Source organism: Vespula vulgaris, chromosome 10 (genome assembly GCF_905475345.1).
Source record: "Vespula vulgaris chromosome 10, iyVesVulg1.1, whole genome shotgun sequence".
Lineage (NCBI taxonomy): Eukaryota > Metazoa > Arthropoda > Insecta > Hymenoptera > Vespidae > Vespula > Vespula vulgaris.
This window is the reverse complement of record NC_066595.1, coordinates 628,288-647,329: the sequence shown is the minus strand read 5'-3', so window position 1 is coordinate 647,329 and position 19,042 is coordinate 628,288. Positions and strand designations below refer to the sequence as shown.

Here is a 19,042-nt window from a genome sequence, read left to right as displayed (position 1 = left end):
AAATTTCAACGTAAGATAAGATTCAACGTAGAATAAAATTCTTTGAGGAAACATATCCGTTGACGCAACAGAGTATCGTGCTATTATTACCATATATTTTATATTCATGTATATATTTAAGCATTATAATGAAGAATATTCATAGTGCCTTCTTGTAAATATTCAATATGTCTAATACCTTGCATTTAATTAAGTACTTGTGTATACAACAAATTACGTAAACACATAGATAATATTTCCATGCTGTGTCAAACTTACGCTTGCTTTCTTGTGTTTTCAAGCGAATCTTTAGAGAAACGTGTACGACTTTCACCGGAAATTCAACTACTTCTTAAGATTAAAATTATGATCTTCGCATAATTATATATGGCGTAGTGATCATTAAACGGGACTGCAATTCTATTTAGCGAATCTTTCGTATATCGTGTGCCATAAAATTATAGTTAATCAAAGTCGTATAGGATTCAAATAATATAAAAATAGAGAACGTAAACTGTAAATAGAACAACGAGTATAAGCTATGGACACACTTTGAACCAGTCCAGTCATCTCCAAATAGTGCAGGTATTGTCTTTGCTAGCCGTGACGATTGTATCGCCTGTATACGAAAAGGCGCAGCTGAATACATCGTCGGTATGGCTCTCAAGTTTCTGCACGCAATATCCGGATTCTAGAGACCATAAACGAGCCGTTTTGTCGAGAGAAGAGGTCAAAAGATGGTGGCCGTTTGGACTGAAACAAACTGGACGACGTCGATGAGATTTTTAATGAGAATTTAAGTACGATTTTAAGAAGAATTTTTCGAGGAAAACTCGCTTCAAAATAGAAAACGCCAAAGAAAAAAAATCTTGACTTTTTAATGTTTAATTAAATATTACCTTTCGAAACTTCTTCTCGATGACCCTGCATGACCGAGAGCTGTCTAAAATCAGTAGTAGTATCCCAAACTCGGGCTGTGGTATCGCTGCTCGCTGTGGCCAATCTCTTGCCCTTGTTATCGAAGGTCAAGTCGAGAACTTCGTCATCGTGGCCCAATAACGTAGCTAAACATTCGTTTTTCCTAGTATCCCAGAGCTTTGCAGTTTTATCCATCGAGGAGGAAGCTATCAGAGAGTAATCGAAGTTGTAGAGACAATTGGATAATTCCGAACGATGGCCGATCAGAGCGCAAACTCGTCTAGAGGTAAGGAAAGAATTCGAATAGAATTTCGATGAGTTCGATCTTATCTCTTGATTAAGGAGAGAGAGAAAGAGGCAGACAGAGAGAGAAAAAGAGAGAGAGAGAATAAAATTTAAACTCACGTGAAGGTTCTCGTGTCCCAGACGTTGACGGTGCCGTCGAAGGAGCCCGTTATGATCTGATTCCCGTCGTCGTTGTAATGAAGCGCAATTACTTCCGCCGTGTGGCCCTTCAGCAAGCCCAGTTCTTGACCTATCGAATTGGCCTCCATTCAAATCTTATTTCTATTCTCGTTCTTTCGATAAAAACGAAAGGTTCTTTCAAAGATAGCCATTTGACCTACTCTACGTTATTCTTTTTTTAAAATCTTCACAGACGAATTTTGCCAGAGGTGTGCGGGCGTGCGCGCGCGCCTCTTTACCTGTCGTAAGATTAAATATTCTTGAAGTAGCATCGAGAGAACCCGTTGCAACTTTGTTCTGCGTTGGTGAAAATTTCGTGACTACCACCTCACCGTCGTGACCCCAAAAAGTAAGCAAACAATGACCGGTACGGGAACACCAAATGTTCGCTGTTTTATCGAACGATCCAGTCACGATTTTGTCTCTGAAGCGATAACAGGATAAATAATGCGTGTCATCGATCGGATACTTGTTAGATAAAACTCACGATATCGGGTTGTTAAAGGAAACGGCATAGACCACGTTTTTATGGCCTTCGAGAGTAAGAAGCTCCTCTCCACTTTCGATGTCCCAAACTTTACAAGTTCGGTCGTAGCTTCCTGTCAGGCATCTGTTAAAAATTTGTCATTTATTAGAAAAACATTGTGAGATCTTATAAATATCTTATGAGATCATTTATATACGCGATTACTAGTTATCGTTAATAATGTACAACGGACAAACCGATATTTATATCGAACAACCTTAATCGATAGTACCTTTTACCTAATTTATCGAACGCTATGTTGGTTAAAGGAAGAAGGTGTGTTCGTAGGGTCTTATGTTTATAGTAACGCTTCACGTCTACGTTGCACACTTTGGCCTGTAGCTTCTGCAATGTTTCCACTAACTGGTCCATTACACTTTCGGTTATTACGGGCTCGCTTGCTTTTATGCTCTCTGCCAGTGCTTTTATGTCAGTCCTGCAAAATAAGCCTTGCGATTTTACATTCCACCTTGCAATGAGAAATATCTCTTATTTTCTTTCTCTCTCTCTCTCTCTCTTTTCTCGTCTTTCAATAAAAAAAATTCGTTTTTGTCTTTAATTTTTTCATTTCAATAATTGTATGATAGAACACGTAAAAGAAATAAAAACATAAAGCAAGAAAAGGAAAATTAAATGATTCGTCGTTTCTATTGGCTACGAAGGGCAATTGTACGATGACGATAAAGTGAAAAATTCAATTACTCGATAGATAGATCCAACAGGTCGATCATTTTAGTTTTGACGTCACCACCTTGTCTGTATTCCAAGGCGAGACCTGTAAAATAGATTTAACTTAGAAAGACGGTAAGTTTCATAGACGGAACGCTTAATTGTTAGACAAAGCAATTTACATTTTATTAAGAATATCATTAACTTACCTGGTGGAAAGTAACGAAGCAAAAATCTTAACAGCCTCATGTGGACATTCCAATTACGTGCAGAACGAGCTTCTCAAGATAAAGAGAGAGAGAGAGAGAGAATGAGCAAGAAGGAGGGTGAGTCTAATAGACAGGGAAGCTGGGTACGCGTATTTAATTATAAAACATAATTGCGAGTCTTGAAAATTATTCGGGTGACTAGCCGACACTTCAGAGGAAGATGCTTTTATCCTTTATCATGAAGAAAGGTACCGTAGCGTGCACACATCACTGATCTTTCTACTCTTACTGACATTACCCTTATGCGTTCATTAAACAAAAAAAATAGATAATCACGAAAAATTCGGCGTTACCAAGGTACGCTTGATCGATTACGCTATTGTTGCATGCGAGAATTGTTTCAAATTTTCCTTTGCGTTTTTATATCTATTACTTTAATCGATAATTACATATTTTAATTCGTTATGTCGCTTATATCCGTGTGAAATATTAATGTATATTAATTAATTGTAAGACATATTAATAAATAATTTAAATATGTAACATCTCGATATCCTCGATCGATCGATTCTCGAAACTGCCATCTAGTGTGCAAATATAGGAAATATTTAAACTAACCTTATGATGATAATAGTTTTGCGCATGCGCACTTTGGACTTTGTCATATATCTTCGGCATACGATCGTTGTATATTCATAATATTCATAATTATTTATATTAGCCCAAGATGAAAGTCAACGGGAATTCAAAGTATATAAAATATATTTTATTTTTACAGTATAATATAGTATAGAAAAATTAACGTGGCACACAAAATGATCGTCGTTGATCTTTGTGTTATAAATTAACCTATCGTAGACTCTCTGATACATAAGTTTTATTAGTTTCTTGTATCCTTAATAAATCATATTTATGCTATCCTATAAAAAGTAATTTAAACATGATGCATTAAACATCTGGCTGTGGTTCTTTGGTTTCATTAATAACTTTTTGAGCTGCCTTTAAGGCATTATAAATCAAACGTGATTTTGGGGCTTTGGTTAAGTAAATTACACATTGTCCTAACATTACATCGCTTTCAGGCATACCGATCATTTGGCAAGCACTCAGTGTATGGACAGCTAAACCTAATGAAGAATTATTTTTACTATTCTATATATTATAATATATACTAAGTATTACAATTTATCAACATGTTACCTAAAGCATCTGGATCAGCTAGACCAATATCTTCGCTCGATATTCTGATTAAACGTCTAGCGATATCCACAGGATCTTCTTTAGCAGCCATTATTCTAGCTAACCAATATAAAGACGCATTTGGTTTGCCTGCACAAATTGATTTGTGCAAAGCAGAGTACAAATGATGCGTCTGTTCATTTTTATTGTCCACTTGCATGTATATATGTATTAAACCTTGTTTGATATCTTCGAGACCTATAGTAGGTGTTTTATCATACGATAAATTTTTTGCACGAATTGCAAATTCTAAACCACTTAATGCAACTTGTGCATTTCCATCACATATTTCAGCTAACCATTCCAATGTGTCGCTATGAATTATAAATTTTGAGACATTGTCAGAATTCTGTAAATTATGGATTCTACCGTCCATACAATGTATGCTTTTCTTAAGTATTTCAATTATATCTTTGGTTGATAATTTACTTAATGAAAATATACGGCAACGACTTAGCAGTGCTGAATTCAAACTGTACGAAGGATTTTCTATTGTTGCTCCAATAAGAATAAATGTTCCAGCTTCTATGTGTGGCAAGAATATATCTTGTTGAAGTTTATTGAAACGATGGATGTTATCCATAAAGACAATTGTTCTATGACCAAATTTTAATAAATTCTCTGCTGTCTTTACAGCTGTTTTAACTTCTCCAACACCACATGTCGTTGCGACTAATTTTACAATATGCGTTTTATCTTGGAATTTTTCTTTGGTTAGTTGTATTATAATATTGACTAAAGATTTCTGAAAAATATTTTATCAGATTTACTTACAGAAATCAAAACATATTTAAGAATTTGATCTTTTAGAAAGTCAAAGTACCTTACCACAGCCAGGTGGTCCCCACAATATCATACTAGGAATTTCTCCTATTTCCAAGAAATTTCGCAATACTGTATTAGGTCCAATCACATGTTTTTGACCCATGTAAGAAGTAAAATTTACAGGCTTCATTCTTTCGACTAGTGAAACATGATCTTTAACAGGTATCTCATTTTGTTTGGATCTTTGTGATTTTTTTAAAGATACATAACCTTGTTTCGACATAACGTTGACTTACTTTATAAATACTTCACTTGTATTAAAATAATGTGTTTTGAATTTCTTCAAAGGGATAATTATTTTTTTAGTTCGCATATAAAATTTTATTAACGATATTTTTTATTAAAGATATCTAATTCGATTAAAAATAACCAATTTCATTCAACAATATTTCGGTATCTTCATACCACGTTTCAAAATATATATATATACACATATCACTATCATTATACGTCAACATTACTTTGTATAAACATTATTTACACTATACCGGTGTAATATAATATATCGGTGTAGATCATATACCTCACTCACTCGTAACCTATAAATCGAGTTGGTACATAACAAAAATTTTTATACGTAGTAAAGATAATAACGGATTTAACAAAAGCGAGAAAAATCATATACCAAATTACACTTCTCCGAAGACGAATTAAGTTTATTAATCGTATAAAATTAATTTTTCTGTTTTAGTTAAATTTATACAAACAACTAAAGCGTATTTGACCTGCCATTATTTCGATACTGTTTATGTGACTACACTCTCTTATACGGTTATTTACTTTATATTATTTACAAATTAAAAGAAAATCAAACAGAACCTCTTAAATAATAGAGAAAAGAAATTTGACCTTTCTTATCAAAACCTTTCTTAACAAATACAAATCCATACAAATCTATACAAATCTGTATTCACGGCTTAATGGTAATTCTACTCTAAATTATGTGTTCCGAAGTGAAATTATATATTACGCAGTCTTCACGTTTCGGAAAAGAGATCTTGGATTTTCGAATATAGAGGAAAACCAAATTGATATTTTTCAAAGAAAATACAGCTTTTCCAAAAATTCGTAAAAATTATCTGCTCGTTTAAACGTTCGTCTTTAAAATGAAAATTATTTAATTCGGTCAAGAATTACGCTTGGATTCATTGATGACGTAATACATTATAAAATCAGGGGCGTTGAACAGCCTTGATGCCACTATCGCCACCATGCGTTAAATAATGGAGATACATGTGTGTTTATGCAGCATATCATCGGATTATTGTATACGTTTTTCTCAATTTCGTTTAATGTCATGCTGTTCAGAAGAATCAAAGCGTTTCATCGAAAATTGTAAGTTCGTATTTTTAATATTACCTTTTATATAATCTTTATATATGCTAAACTTCTTTAGAAATTTGGGTACAAAGAAATCAATGATTTTATAAACATGGAGTCTTCGCGAGATAAGGAGCGCTACCGGTTGGAACAAGAAGCGTTTGTTTCAAATCATGGAGGGACAACATCGCAAGAGGTTGTTCACGTTATTTTACCAAATATATGCGGTGTACTTTTAACAATAACAACTTTAGGGCTTTATGGAAAGTACTTACATAGAAATGTAAAAATTGTCATAGAATTCATGTTAACTGTCGTTCCATGCATTTTGTGTTGTACTATATTATCAGAATACGTTAGCAACGTATGCGTTTTTATGATCATCCTTTCTTTTATAAATATTATGTTAATGAGAATCAAAGTACATGCACTAACGAGTTGTATATTAAGGCCTGTAAAAGGGAAAAGGCCGTTTGTAACAAATTTTCGAGCTCTTTCCAATATCATTACAGTGATATGTATATTAGCCGTAGACTTTCGTATATTTCCAAGAAAGTTTGCCAAAACCGAAGTATTTGGTTATAGTTTAATGGATACCGGTGTTGGTATATTTATAATAGCTAATGCTTTAGTCTCACCAGAGGCTAGAGATTTTAGTAGTCAATCAAAATTAGGTTTCTTTAGTACGCTATCAAGGAATCTGAAAAGACCTCTAAAGAGTTCTATTCCGTTATTATTGTTAGGGTGTGGAAAATTCTTAGCTATAGAATTTTTAGGTTATCAAAGACATATTACCGAATACGGAGTTCATTGGAATTTCTTTATAACATTGGCATTTGTCAAATTATTTACTAGAACAATAACAAGTACGATAAACTCGAGGTATTCTTTACTTTCTGGCATATGGATTTTAGCTATGCACGAATATATCTTAACTAATAATGGTTTGAAAGATTGGATTTTAAGCAATGAACCAAGAGTTGATTTTATTACAGCGAATAGAGAAGGTCTCATGTCTATACCAGGTTACGTAGGATTATATCTAATCGGTGTTGCGGTTGGAAGATTGATACACTGCACTTATCTAAATTTAAATTTAGGTACTACTTTATATCCTAGAAAAAATATTCATATTACAATCTTTGGATATGATTTAGACGCAAGTTACAACGAATCGATGATATTGTGCGTAAAATTATCATTGATAGCAGCCCAGGCATGTGCCGCGACGTTATTTTGCGACAAATACTTTAGGATATCAAGAAGATTAGCCAATGCAGGTTATTGTTCATGGATAGTTACATTATGCACCATGATACTTACGCTCTTATTACTCATCGAAGTAGTAACGGATATATTGATTTATGCAACAACGGATCATAAAATCGTAGATAATAAAAATGACAAGGTATTAGAAAAAATGGGCGAAGTTAAACATAAAAGACACAAAGCCGGTTTTAAAACTAGAAAAGAAAATAAGCAGGATATAAAGCAAGAGAGTTCGCAGGATTTACCCGTTGATAGTCCGATTAAGAGAACTTTAGAAATTTTTGAGGCTGTGAATTATAACGGACTTATTTTTTTCTTGTCGTGTAACATGTTAACGGGTATCATTAATTTACTCGTATCAACGTTATACACTGGAAAAAATACAGCTCTTCAGATAATGATCGCATACATGGCTGTAAATATATTTTTCATTTTAATATTATACAGATGCCAAGTGCAAGTCAAAATGTAAAACGTATAAAGTTAAGGAAATGAAATTTGCGTATGATGTGCGTTATACGATGAAAAAGATGTATACCACGTATACCGTCAATACTCATTGACGTCGTATAAAATAATGTCTTCTATAACCCAACGACAGAAAATTTACTTCTGTAATATATAGCTAGTTACGATCAACGACCCGACCATAGTTAATAAATTAGTTGAAAAAAATAATCACTGCCAGGTGCAATGCACAGACATATCGAGAGACGTCTCATATTTATTTCTTTTTTATCAAAACAAATATGTATGTACATTGGTATAAAAATAAGTAAAATAGTTTAACTGGTAACGAAGCGTTTCCTTTGTGTATTTGTAATTACAGTGTTCGTCGACGATATACCCGTTGTTTAGTATTTTTTATTAGGAAATCGATCTTCCTAAATTCGTCATAATTCGTCCTTGGATCGAGTGTCACGCTTATGTTGTACTTTAGACGCATTCTCCTCCGTTGACGTTTCAACGAGTATTCTACTATCTTTCTTTTTCGTTTTTTGAAGCATATTGTTGCTTAAGAAATCTTTGAAAGCGTTATGATGTTTCACGTGAGTACTAGCTAAAGAAACAATGCGTAGGAATTCTTTAACCTCAAAATGATAATTCGTAAATTTGGCATGAGCTCCACCGTCGGGATGTGTACCCTGTACGGAAACAAAATTGTAGGTTAATAATAGTAGTTATCGGTTCTTTTACGTCAACGAGAGCAACGAAGATTTCGATCACTCACAGGATCTTGTTGAATTAATTTCGAATTGTCTTCCCACGTAAAATATTTAATACCTCGTAATCTCGCAAGATCTTTGTAACAACTGGGATCCTCGCAATTGTATCTAAAAAAAAAAAAAAAAAATATCAAAACGTGACAAATGTATACGTTCCTACGCGTTGTTTGCTATATCGATAATTCTCGAATATCGATTTGATACGTATCGATAGTCCTCACATCTCAAAAACAGCAGCCCAGTCAGGTAGAAACAAAAGATGAGTAAGGCCCGCTCCGTGTATACCGATGAATATATCGGTATTTCTTGTGATTTGAAGTTGTTTTTTGAAAGATACTTTCTTGTTATAAACTACCTGGAAAATAGGCGTAGAAGTTAGTTGTATACGCTCGCTCGTAAGGATACGTAGATCCTGTATCATCTCGGTACACAGGTTAGAAATTTATTCGTACTTTTCGAACTTCGTATTCTTTATTTTTTTTCAAAGCTCGTACTAATTCTTCCTCGTTTAAAATTTTTCTGTATTGGGTGTCTCTGCTGAGCAAGGTTACACGTATTTTCTCATTTTTCCTTTCGAGTAGAGGTATTTTGAGTCTGTGTAACACGTGATCTCCGAAAGCTTTAAACAAGCCACTCTTCTCGCAGCCATAAATCTGAAAAACGAAACGATAAGTCGTTAATGGCGATACGTCGTATGACGTTGATATTTATTGAAAAGGTAATACGCGTACGAGAGGCGTGTTGTAATAAAGTCCAAATATCATTCGTGGTAGTAATGGAAATACGAGATTGCGGAAGCAAACTGTTTCACCGCGAAACGTTTTAAGATCCCACAGTGGATTGCTCGTGAAAGCTTCGAAGGTATCTTGAAAGGCCGATCGATAACTGAAAATAAAACGAACGAGACGTTACAGTTTCTCTAGAAGTCGTAGTTTTTGTTTTATGCCGATGTCAATTACCTGTAGCTTTCCCAGATCATTATATGATTGTCCGTACTAAAAGCGGTTGGATGCGAAAGATTGACGTGCAACGACGCGTACAGATTGAAGAAGTCGCAAAAATGATGATACATGTTTACTACTGAAACAATTTGTCTTTCGTAGAACGTTAGAGAGAAAAGGAGAAAAGTCAAAAGAAGGAGAGAAAGAAGAGGAGAAAAGGAAAATGTATTTAGGTAGGTTAAAATTCGAATGATAAATCGACGAATGCTTACTGGCATCTATTTTCATTATGTACGTAGGTTTTTCTATAACGATATCGCAATCGCCTTCGACGATCGGACGTCGATGAAACCTACGAAAATTTCGTAACTCCGGTCCCCAGGATTGCAGCGGGCTGATGTGATCCGCGTGTTCTCGCAGCTTCTTTTCGTTCAGCCTAAATTTGACAGAACGATGTTTTGCCGTTCCTGTTAAATCCTTGGTTAAATCAAACGAATTACTTTTAGAAACGCTAAACGTTCCCTTACGTGCAATAACCACCGATTTGGCCTTCCTTCAAAACATCCATTTTGTATCTTATAGGTTCCTTTCTGTACAGAAGATCCGTGAAATTTAATAGAACGTTTCTAGCTCTGCAGAATCTCATATGTTCGGAGCACTCCAACGACGAGTCGTCCTTAGACAAACGAGATACGATCGAAATTTTCTTCGGGAGAGATATTTCAGCCAAAACGAACAAGTACTTACGGCAAAAAGAGGCTCGCACATCACGATCATTTCCCTTCTTTGATCTCGCACGTAGCCAAAATCTCCTTGTGCATAAAACGTGTCTAATTGCGCCTTTTTCGTTGCTACCCATCCTTTGTGATCACCCGGACAATGAGGAACGGAAAAGGAATTTTCTTCCTTACATTCGGTCTCGTAACCCCAGCACGCTTTGGCATTAAAACTGTCCTGTGACGATAAGTTTCAAATATTTCTCTGTATCAATAAACTTGGAGACGCGCGAAATTTCGAAAAGTACAATGCGTGACGATTTTACTGGCGAATTACGAGAAATGATCTTGTCTAAGTGTTACGACAAGAATGGAAATGGAAAGAAAACGAAACGAAAAAATTAAATTAAATTACAAAATAAGAAAAAAAAAAAAGAAAGAAAAGAAAAAAACGCTTACCTTATACGGACAGGACGTATCGTTTCGGCACTTTTCGGCCACCGTGGGAAAAGAATGAAAGTAGTATCTCATATGACTCGCCGGTAAATTAATGTCCGTGTAATTGGCGTTTGCGAGGGCGACGAGAAAGAGAAGAACGACGATCGAATTCGTCGAGGACGAAAATAGTAGTAACGTTGTTGGCGTCATCGTGGCACGCACTGCTGTAAGCAAGGAGGAAATCCTTCCAAGAGGTCTTTTCTATACTGCCGTCTTTGCACGAAGCCGCGCGGCGTGAATGAAAAAGGAAGCCACCTGTGTAAGTGGGTGTACGACGAGCTCACCCACGGCGTTCGGTCACCACGAACACACGTATGTACGCAACGCACGTGCGCGCGCGCGCGCATTCACGCCGCATGCACGCACAACACGACGAACACGGCCACGACGGTGACGACGACGACGACGACGACGACAACGACGAGGATGAAGAAGAAGAAGAAGACGCGTTCAGATTTCTAACGGCCAGCGAAGAAAGACAAAAGGTGCGGACTTACATCATCCGTTACAGAATACGATACCGGTTATCCTTGAAAATTTCTCGAGAGGAAGGTATACAGAAGGAGGAAGCCTTTTCCTTTTATTTTCGAACAAGTGTATCTCGCCGACCAACGTGTTACCGTATATCTCTCACGTACTCCGTCGATAACGTAGAACGAGGATGCGACAAGTGTATATACACGAGGATACCTTTCCTCTCTTCGATCGTCGAGAAATAATAGGAGATCGCGTATTGAATTTTAACTAACTCGTTCGAATAAAAGCTTCTCGGTCACGAACCGATCGGCTCTTGCGATCACCACGAGAGACGCTTCGATGCATTTGATTTTTCTCCGCTCGCGTACGATCAGCTGTCTAGTAGCGTTTTCCCCATGAAGAATATGGCACCTTGCACATTGCACCTTTCTATCGATTCGAAATAATTTCTTTTACACGTTTTATTTCTTCTCGATTCTATCGCTAGGTTAACTCAAAGATTCACTCATTTTTATACGCGTCGTTCGGTTGGTAGATCACTAGAAATATTCTTCCCAGCGAAGAGATTCTCACTTTTCCGTTGAAACTCGTTTGAATCGTCGATCCGTGACAACACTCTCTTTGTGTTTCCAGACGAGAAACCTGCTCTTCTCAAGGGGTCGATCCCTTTCTAAAGCTTATAAAGATCCCTCTGTGAAGTTCACATCGGTCTTTCTTGAAAGTTATCTTCTCGTCGTAATGCGGTATGGTCTCGACCGTAAACGATAACGTAGAAATCTAGAACGACGCTTTTCGATCGTCGATACATCGGTAATCCTACTTACCGACGCGTCGGTAATGCAGAACTCGCGCAAAAATGGTACCGATGGTAGATACAAAGGTTTCTGGCGGGAAAATGGTCGAAATTGACTTTGCCTTTTCGTAAGGATCGTCGAGAGTGGGTAGCAAATCGATACTACGAACGGATTTCGTCGTATCTTTTTTCACGAATAGAAAATATTTATTATCATTTTATTGGACTATGTTACAGAAGATTTATCAGCTTCGTAAAAATATAATTTCGAACGAGTACTCGTTCTAAACGATAGTATATTTTTCGTGAAAAGAAATGATACTTTACATGTACTTAGCCAAGGTGCTTTACCGGTTTGACGCGTCCCTTCCTTTAGCGGAAGACGCTCTCGTCGAAGGGAATTTGCGCGTATGGAAATTCAATAGGGGCATGGGAGAAGCGAGGTAGTCGGTAAGGAATCATCCTGCCACACGGTGGCTATTGTCTAACGTCAATGTCGAGTGATGGCTTCCGTTATATGCGCTGTACTCTTACGTAAAGTAAACGTAAGTCTCTCGAGTCTCGATAAAGCCTACAGGACGCACCCTATGCTAATTCGCTTGGAATACGTCAAAAATGATTTCGACGTATACGGTAGAGGAGGTTCGATCGTCTTTCGAGGCGTGGTCGACGCAGATCCTATCTTCGCAGTTTATACGATTTTACACGTTGAAGAAGGAGAGAGAGAGAGAGAGAGAGAGGACGATTTAAATCTAAGGGTCTCCACGCTCGCGAGTCGGAGAACACGTCGAGTCCCACACTCGGTTAAGCATGAGTCGCGTTGCGTAATCTGGAAGACTCGTGTATCAGCTGCAACGCGCTCGTTCGTTTCTTCGTTGCAGGTGTCTTTCTCGAGTTCGAGATATATCGTTTCGATGCAATTAAGAACACCTTTGGAAGAGATCGTATTGTACATTGTTCGAAAAACAACGATCGTTTCTCGAATTATGCAAAAGATTTTGTACCGAACGCGATCGCTTATCTGTTTCAGGTGCAACGCTCGGGAAAGGATCGAACGTGTGCATCGAGATATCGTTGGTCCGTCCCGCGGGCTAATCACGATGATCCACAAATCAATGCTAATCGATGCGAGAGAATCGAGATATCGAACACGAGCGACAATGGTTCATGGATACCTTCGGACACAACCTGCCGTGGCGTGACCCGGAAACAGATCTCACCGAACTAGCTCGATGTTACATCCACACGAACGTATAGTACGGGCAAGTAAGTGTGCGCGTACGTTTATACGAACGGTATCGATGGAGGACACGACGGTGAGCTTGACCACGGATTGCCGCGGATAGATCGAGAGAACGATCTACATCGATCACGATCACGTCACCCTCGGCCCGACCCTCAACCTGGCCCGATACCGCAACGGTACCTCCTCTTCGATGCTATTTATATCGACGTGACCAACTTGATATTTCTTATTGCGAACGTTTTGTCGCCGTGGTTCGTTAGGCTGCTCATCGCTCTTCCATCGTTCTTCCATCGATCCGAAACGAAAATGAAACTATAATAAACGAAACGAAACGAAACGAAACGAAACGACACGAAACCAGACGAGTGTGTTGGATTCTTCGAAGGAAAACGTTACGAGCTCGATAGTTCGCCGGATTCGTGCGTAGGTACATACACACGTGTACACGTATAGATACTCGTAGAAACCGAATATCGTAAAGAGAAGGATAGATAAATATCTGTTATTGCAGCTCCGATATCCCTTTAAAAGTTCGAGCGATAAATTTCGTGGCGAGCCGAGTCGAGGCAGTCGTAAAGAGAAGGTGGACGTGCCCGTGCATTTTAAGGATCTCGATTAAAAATATTCCATATTCCGGAAACGAGAACGGCTCGGTGCTGGGGCTTGTTCTTCTAGCTGTCTCCCGAGAATTGGTCAACGTCTCGATCACCGTGACGAGGGAGAGAGAGAGAGAGAGAGAGAGAGAGAGAGAAGAAAAGAGAGCGCGACGTGTAAGATTAAATGTAAGCTTTGGAGATCGGTGTAACGTGCGACGTCCCGCCGCGGTGGCGCCTCGTGTCACACACCGCAAAACGTGGGCCAACCTACGCGAAAATCAGTTCTATAATATTCTCCCTTGGCATAGGTTAGACCACGTAGACTAAGAGAGTCCTCTTTCTCTTCGTCTATCCTCTCGAAAAGATAGGAGAAAACGCGTGGAGGCGTTGATCGTGAGCTCTCGCGAGCGCACGCGCGTGCCACCGTCGCGGACATCTTGCAAAACGAGAACGTGCTAGAGGCACCCACGCTACCTCGAAAAAAAGCTCTCCGCCTTTTTCCTCTTCCGTTCTGCCATTCTTTCTCTTCTCCCGTATCCCGCGAAAGTATCAAAAGAACGACTACCGGCCACCTTCGAATAGTTTGTTCTTTGGTATCAACCTGCAAGCCGCAAAAAACCGAGCCGTCGTATATTCTCTTGGATCTACCTGCGTCTTTTCTCTCTCTCTCTCTCTCTATTTCTCTCTTTCTCTCTTTTTCCTCTCTACCCACGCGGTACATTTGAATACGTACACAGATGTAAATTATAGCGATTCTCGTCCTTTCCTGGTAGATAAAACCCCGTGCTATCGGGCGAAAGGAAAAGAAGGAGAAGGAGAGACAATGCGCGTGCTTCGTAGATCTCCGTGACACAAAGGCCTTCCCTCGAATCGACGTTGCGAAAGTAATAATTAAATCTGGAAAGTTTGCGGTAGCAGATAAACCTGGAGATTGGGTCGAACGAAAAGACGAAGCGAAAGAAGAAACGTTCGAGGAGTATAAATATTACGTTCGTCGCAATAGCAATCAACGTTCTCTATTAGCCACGCTTGGATTCTCGATCGAGACACCGCCGGAAAATCGCCTATGGGCGTTAGAAGAGAGCTCGCTGAAGAAATACCATCTCACACGCTAGTATCTCGTTAGCGACGCTAGACTAATCGCTTAATTAATAGATGATAGATGCTTGCAATTCCGCGGATCGGGCTACGGATTCCCGCACGCAGCTCGTTACCGCGTGCTCGATTAATTACAGACCTTGGACGATTAAATGCAAATTGCATTCGGTGATTTGTCGCGTCCGAGAACGCATGAGGGATCGTTTGATACAGTAGAAGGAGTAACAACGCTTATGGGAACAGTTTTTAAACGGTTTCGAATCGGTTTTCTTTCGAACAGGAAACACGGCTCCCTGCCGAATTTATTCTCTCGCTCGTCGTCCGGGTCAAAGGGTTACTGACGGTTCCTGACGGCGGCCGAGAGCACAGGAAAGAAACCGCAAAGCTTAAAATATCGCATGGGGGCTCGCCAAGTGGGTTTAAGGTTTCCTCGCGAAGCGAGCCAAGTACGAACACGGAGAATCCTTAAACTCAAGAATCTTGCTCTCTGCTGCCTTTGAAAACTGTCGAGTAAAAGTTTTCGTCGAAAAATGATTTTCGTTCGATAGTAAAGTTTCCCCTAGTAAAACGAGTCACCTACGGAATTGTATTCCGCGTTGTATATCTCGTACATGCGCTTTTCATGTTCTTCGTCGGTGACGTAACGATCCGAGATTCAATGGCACCGTAACGCGTACGTTCGTTTCTCCCGACGGACGGCAAAAACAAGTCGTTAATCGCGACGGGTCACACGTTCGAGATGAATTACGCGAGAAGGCGCGAAACTTGGTGAGCGTAGGTACGCGCACGTATGTGCAAGTACATGTGTGTGTAAACATATAAACGTAGAAATATACGGATTCGTTTATAGAATTAAGTGACAGGTATAGTTGACGTTCGAGGTAAAGCGTACTATTACTTGTCTCGCATCACGCGTATTAGCATTTGCGAAGCATAGATAGAATCGGGAGAAAGAGAGACAGAGATCGAGAGCAACGCATTAGAACTAATTTTCCATCGTAACGATGCGTTTACGGCTGACATTTACTCGTGCGCGCGCACGCATTCTCTCTCTCTCTCTCTCTCTCTCTCTCTCTCTCTCTCTCTCTTTCTCTTTTCCCAAGTGAATTCTTAACGACCTGTCACTTTCATTGCCGGACATTTAACATAAATATGGACGCGAAACGTCGCCTGGGACTCGCATCGAGTAAAAGTAAACGTATTGTGACGTTTCTATCGTGGACAAAGAGAGAGAGGGAGAGAGAAAGAGAGAGAGTCTCGCAAAGGCGAATGATAATAATAATATCGTGAGGTCGAGGTGCAAAACCGCAAAAGTCTTCGTGTCTACCGGACGAATTCTTGGCTCGTGTTTCCATGAAAAAGATAGAAATAAGAGAAAAAAAGAAAGAAAGAAAACAGAGAAGAGGGACCGACCGATAACCGTTTTATCGCGATAAATGCGAACGTTGGAATTTCGACAGGAACGCGGATTACGAGCGCGAGTAGCTCGATACTCTCCGCAAAGAAGAAGAAGAAGAAGAAGAAGAAGAAGAAGAAGAGGAAGAAAAGGAAGAAAACGAAGAGGAGAATAAAGAGAAAGAGGAGGAAGATCGGGATAACAAAGCTGCCGCCCGTTAAACTCGTATTCCTTGGCGTGTGCGTTTCTACACGTATATACTCGTACGCGTGAGCTTCTGTCGCGATCGTAAACGCAAGGTAGTAATTGAAATATTAATGAGATGCCAGGCAAGACGGTAGCTACGTATATAAGAGACGCGTAAGCTCTATAAACCGAAAGAGAGGCTTGGTCGTATTAACGTCTTCTCTTTCTCGTTCCGTGTCTGGTGTAAAACGAGAGAAATAAGGACAATGTGAACGACCACGGCCACGAGTAAGGAACTCATCGCGAACCGTTAACGAATTATTGTCACCTCTCGCGCCAATTATGGCCGTACCATAAGTCAAGAGTTTGTCGTATCTAACATCTCAGGAGTCGAGCGTTTATATCACCGTAGTACATAACAAGCGCATTAAAAGGCTCCCGCGTGAAAGCAGCTTAAGAGTCTTGATACCAAAGAGAACGAGGATACTTTCTAAGGAGGATATTTTAATCGTAAAGATTAAGCCTTGAACGCTACTCGACCGGTTGGATCATCAACGCCCGTTTAGATTTTTCGTGATCGTTAAAATGGCTTTTTAGACGGCGTAGATAAAATCGATTTTCATCCAACACAGGCAACAGTTGCGATTTCGTTGAAGTTCGTTTTTCGCCAGCGACATCGACGACGACGACGACGACGACGACGACGACGACGACAACTTGTCCCGCGGTGTTCACGATTCGACCTGGGCTGCGACCTCGGCGTCGTAAATTCCGCGTCATAGTGCTTGTCACCGGTTTAACTTTTTACGAGCTACGCTACGCTCGTATTCACGGTCCGCCCGAGATATACCCACTGTCGTGGACCCTTGGTCCGAGCGCGAGTTAAAAGGACTTCTTCGAGGACAGGACAGCGTGACAGCGAGCATCTTCCACGGCTGCGATCCTATTCTTGGACTTTGAAGGATACTTTGCGAGAACCGCCGTACGATTCGTCTTAGAAACTTGCTATTGTATTTGGAAATTCGTGGGGAGAAAACATCACGCTTTTTCGTTTCGCCGATGTTTGCGATCGCTCACGACTCCTTCTCCTAGCTCGTTATTATTTTGATAGTTCTCGTATATATTATAATCTCGTATATTACATCGTATATGTGTAAATACGCTTTCGGCTACATAGTCGTATCGGAATTTGCGTTGTAAAATATTCCTGTAGTAAAAGTGTTTGCTCGACTTTACGAAAAAACCTTCCGTGGTAAATATTTACGGTGAAGAACGACGACGACAAGTAAAGAGAAGGACGAGGGCGCTCAATAAAATTGAAAAAAATCGGAGATATAAGACGCGCAGGTAGGAGGGCCTTCTAGAAGTTCTAACGTCTCTATAATCTATTGAGCCTCCTCGTAAAGTGGATCTCGACACGCGGCCTGGTCCGTTCCGATGTTCTCTTCAACAACCGATGCTGAATGCGAGACTTCCAGCAAGGAGACTTTTTCCGTGGGTGTTGACCGGCGAGAGTGCATGTTATATGTTTATTCTACGAAACTCGCTATTGCCACCGCTATTGTCGTCCTCCGAGAAGCGTGACCGTAAAATCGCGGAATTGGAAGTTGGGGAAAAATGGGAGTAGATGTTTTTTAAAACATCCTCGAGACTGCGAGGGAGAGCCCCTGACGAACGACAACCGTGCGTACAGTTACGTTCGAAGGGACACCATTCGATCGGTGCTTTTTTAAAGATCATTGAAATCACATCCGCATAAATTTCATGGAGAATGTTTAGAGATCGAGAAACGACGATAGACGTAAAGCGCGATACTGCGTAAAAAATATAATCGATGCGTTCGCATTCGATTTTCTAAGAACGACGTGGACGGTATCTAAGGCAGTCAGAAGCAGCATTTTAGGTTAGCATACGAATGTATAAATGTTTAATCACGAGCAACGATAGGAGCTTGTAGAACGATCGCATGAATCGCGCAGGTGCGGTCTGACTCGCGAACCGTATGAGAATTCGCGTTTCTCCCCTCCCGTAGCCCTCCCTACCTCCCTCGGTCTATCCTCCGCTCTCTCACAGTTTCTCCGGCAGCTAGGAAGGCAAAGTACCGATTCGCACACTTCTCGCGTTTCCATAAAGAGACGAAGAAAGTGGCGTGCATTCCTTGGTGGCCGGTGTGGTCTATTGCTCGCGCGCGCACGTTTGCTCGCGTGCACTCGCGAGCGAGCAAAGATCTCTTGATAGGGAGACTATCGGAGGAGGAGGAGAAAGAAGAAAAAAGAAAAAAGAAGAAGAAGAAGAAGAAGAAAGGGAAGGACACACCTGCGAAGTAAGTTCTGGCGTGGGCGTTAACCCGATAGCAAATGTCACCGTTGTATATCCTTCGAGGACATTTCCTTTGCAGATTCGATCATCCGGGGATCGGCCGTCGCCCTTCGCCGACGAAGCGGCTAGAA

At 39.8% G+C, this 19,042-nt stretch overlaps 4 protein-coding genes and 2 long non-coding RNA genes across 7 annotated transcripts in view; 3 read left to right on the top strand and 3 right to left on the bottom strand.

The window, feature by feature from the left end:
* Window positions 1–73: 73 nt before the first annotated feature.
* LOC127066919 (dynein assembly factor with WDR repeat domains 1-like) lies at window positions 74–2,908 on the bottom strand. Its single transcript, XM_051001196.1, has 8 exons — window positions 2,767–2,908; window positions 2,591–2,663; window positions 2,121–2,324; window positions 1,850–1,972; window positions 1,602–1,786; window positions 1,303–1,432; window positions 879–1,177; window positions 74–742 (listed from the first exon to the last, which is right to left on the bottom strand). Exons 1-8 carry the CDS (start codon window positions 2,804–2,806, stop codon window positions 546–548), a joined length of 1,251 nt encoding a protein of 416 aa, XP_050857153.1. The 5' UTR covers window positions 2,807–2,908; the 3' UTR covers window positions 74–545.
* On the top strand, window positions 2,409–4,433 carry LOC127066928 (uncharacterized). The gene is made up of 4 exons (XR_007782526.1): window positions 2,409–2,692; window positions 2,801–3,516; window positions 3,849–4,208; window positions 4,300–4,433. It is a non-coding gene; the product is annotated as an uncharacterized LOC127066928 (long non-coding RNA).
* On the bottom strand, window positions 3,511–5,984 carry LOC127066920 (ATPase WRNIP1-like). The gene is made up of 4 exons (XM_051001197.1): window positions 5,456–5,984; window positions 4,829–5,369; window positions 3,967–4,750; window positions 3,511–3,893 (listed from the first exon to the last, which is right to left on the bottom strand). The coding sequence occupies exons 2-4, from the start codon at window positions 5,051–5,053 to the stop codon at window positions 3,715–3,717; spliced, it is 1,188 nt and encodes a 395-aa protein (XP_050857154.1). The 5' UTR covers window positions 5,054–5,369; window positions 5,456–5,984; the 3' UTR covers window positions 3,511–3,714.
* A 20-nt stretch (window positions 5,985–6,004) lies between these two features.
* On the top strand, window positions 6,005–8,097 carry LOC127066918 (uncharacterized). The gene is made up of 2 exons (XM_051001195.1): window positions 6,005–6,165; window positions 6,227–8,097. Exon 2 carries the CDS (start codon window positions 6,263–6,265, stop codon window positions 7,889–7,891), a length of 1,629 nt encoding a protein of 542 aa, XP_050857152.1. The 5' UTR covers window positions 6,005–6,165; window positions 6,227–6,262; the 3' UTR covers window positions 7,892–8,097.
* Window positions 8,098–8,123: 26 nt separating this feature from the next.
* LOC127066917 (EGF domain-specific O-linked N-acetylglucosamine transferase) lies at window positions 8,124–11,959 on the bottom strand. Of its 2 annotated transcripts, none has more exons than XM_051001193.1 (10): window positions 10,762–11,959; window positions 10,334–10,540; window positions 10,114–10,262; window positions 9,859–10,022; window positions 9,605–9,722; window positions 9,377–9,530; window positions 9,098–9,298; window positions 8,867–9,000; window positions 8,651–8,753; window positions 8,124–8,564 (listed from the first exon to the last, which is right to left on the bottom strand). In XM_051001193.1, exons 1-10 carry the CDS (start codon window positions 10,948–10,950, stop codon window positions 8,313–8,315), a joined length of 1,671 nt encoding a protein of 556 aa, XP_050857150.1. In that variant the 5' UTR covers window positions 10,951–11,959; the 3' UTR covers window positions 8,124–8,312. The 2 variants fall into 2 exon arrangements, with proteins under 2 accessions (XP_050857150.1, XP_050857149.1); XM_051001192.1 differs by having other exon boundaries at window positions 9,605–9,725; window positions 10,762–11,958.
* The window catches only part of LOC127066927 (uncharacterized), a 48,033-nt gene continuing 40,153 nt past the window's right edge, over window positions 11,163–19,042 (top strand). Inside the window, exons 1-2 of the long non-coding RNA XR_007782525.1 lie at window positions 11,163–11,285; window positions 13,101–13,336. This is a non-coding gene — a long non-coding RNA (uncharacterized LOC127066927). The remainder of the gene's footprint in view (window positions 11,286–13,100; window positions 13,337–19,042) is intronic.

Coding starts and splice junctions, on each gene's coding strand:
- LOC127066919 (XM_051001196.1), bottom strand. CDS start 2,806: ATGAGGCTGTTAAGATTTTTGCTTCGTTACTTTCCACCAG. Junction 2,664..2,766: donor GCTTCGTTACTTTCCACCAG/GTAAGTTAATGA, acceptor TCTATTTTACAG/GTCTCGCCTTGGAATACAGA. Junction 1,973..2,120: donor TTCGATAAATTAGGTAAAAG/GTACTATCGATT, acceptor AATTTTTAACAG/ATGCCTGACAGGAAGCTACG.
- LOC127066920 (XM_051001197.1), bottom strand. CDS start 5,053: ATGTCGAAACAAGGTTATGTATCTTTAAAAAAATCACAAAGATCCAAA. Junction 4,751..4,828: donor GACCACCTGGCTGTGGTAAG/GTACTTTGACTT, acceptor AATATTTTTCAG/AAATCTTTAGTCAATATTAT. Junction 3,894..3,966: donor AGCTGATCCAGATGCTTTAG/GTAACATGTTGA, acceptor ATTCTTCATTAG/GTTTAGCTGTCCATACACTG.
- LOC127066918 (XM_051001195.1), top strand. CDS start 6,263: ATGGAGTCTTCGCGAGATAAGGAGCGCTACCGGTTGGAACAAGAAGCG.
- LOC127066917 (XM_051001192.1), bottom strand. CDS start 10,950: ATGACGCCAACAACGTTACTACTATTTTCGTCCTCGACGAATTCGATC. Junction 10,023..10,113: donor CAAATCGGTGGTTATTGCAC/GTAAGGGAACGT, acceptor TGTCAAATTTAG/GCTGAACGAAAAGAAGCTGC. Junction 9,001..9,097: donor AAGAATACGAAGTTCGAAAA/GTACGAATAAAT, acceptor CCTATTTTCCAG/GTAGTTTATAACAAGAAAGT.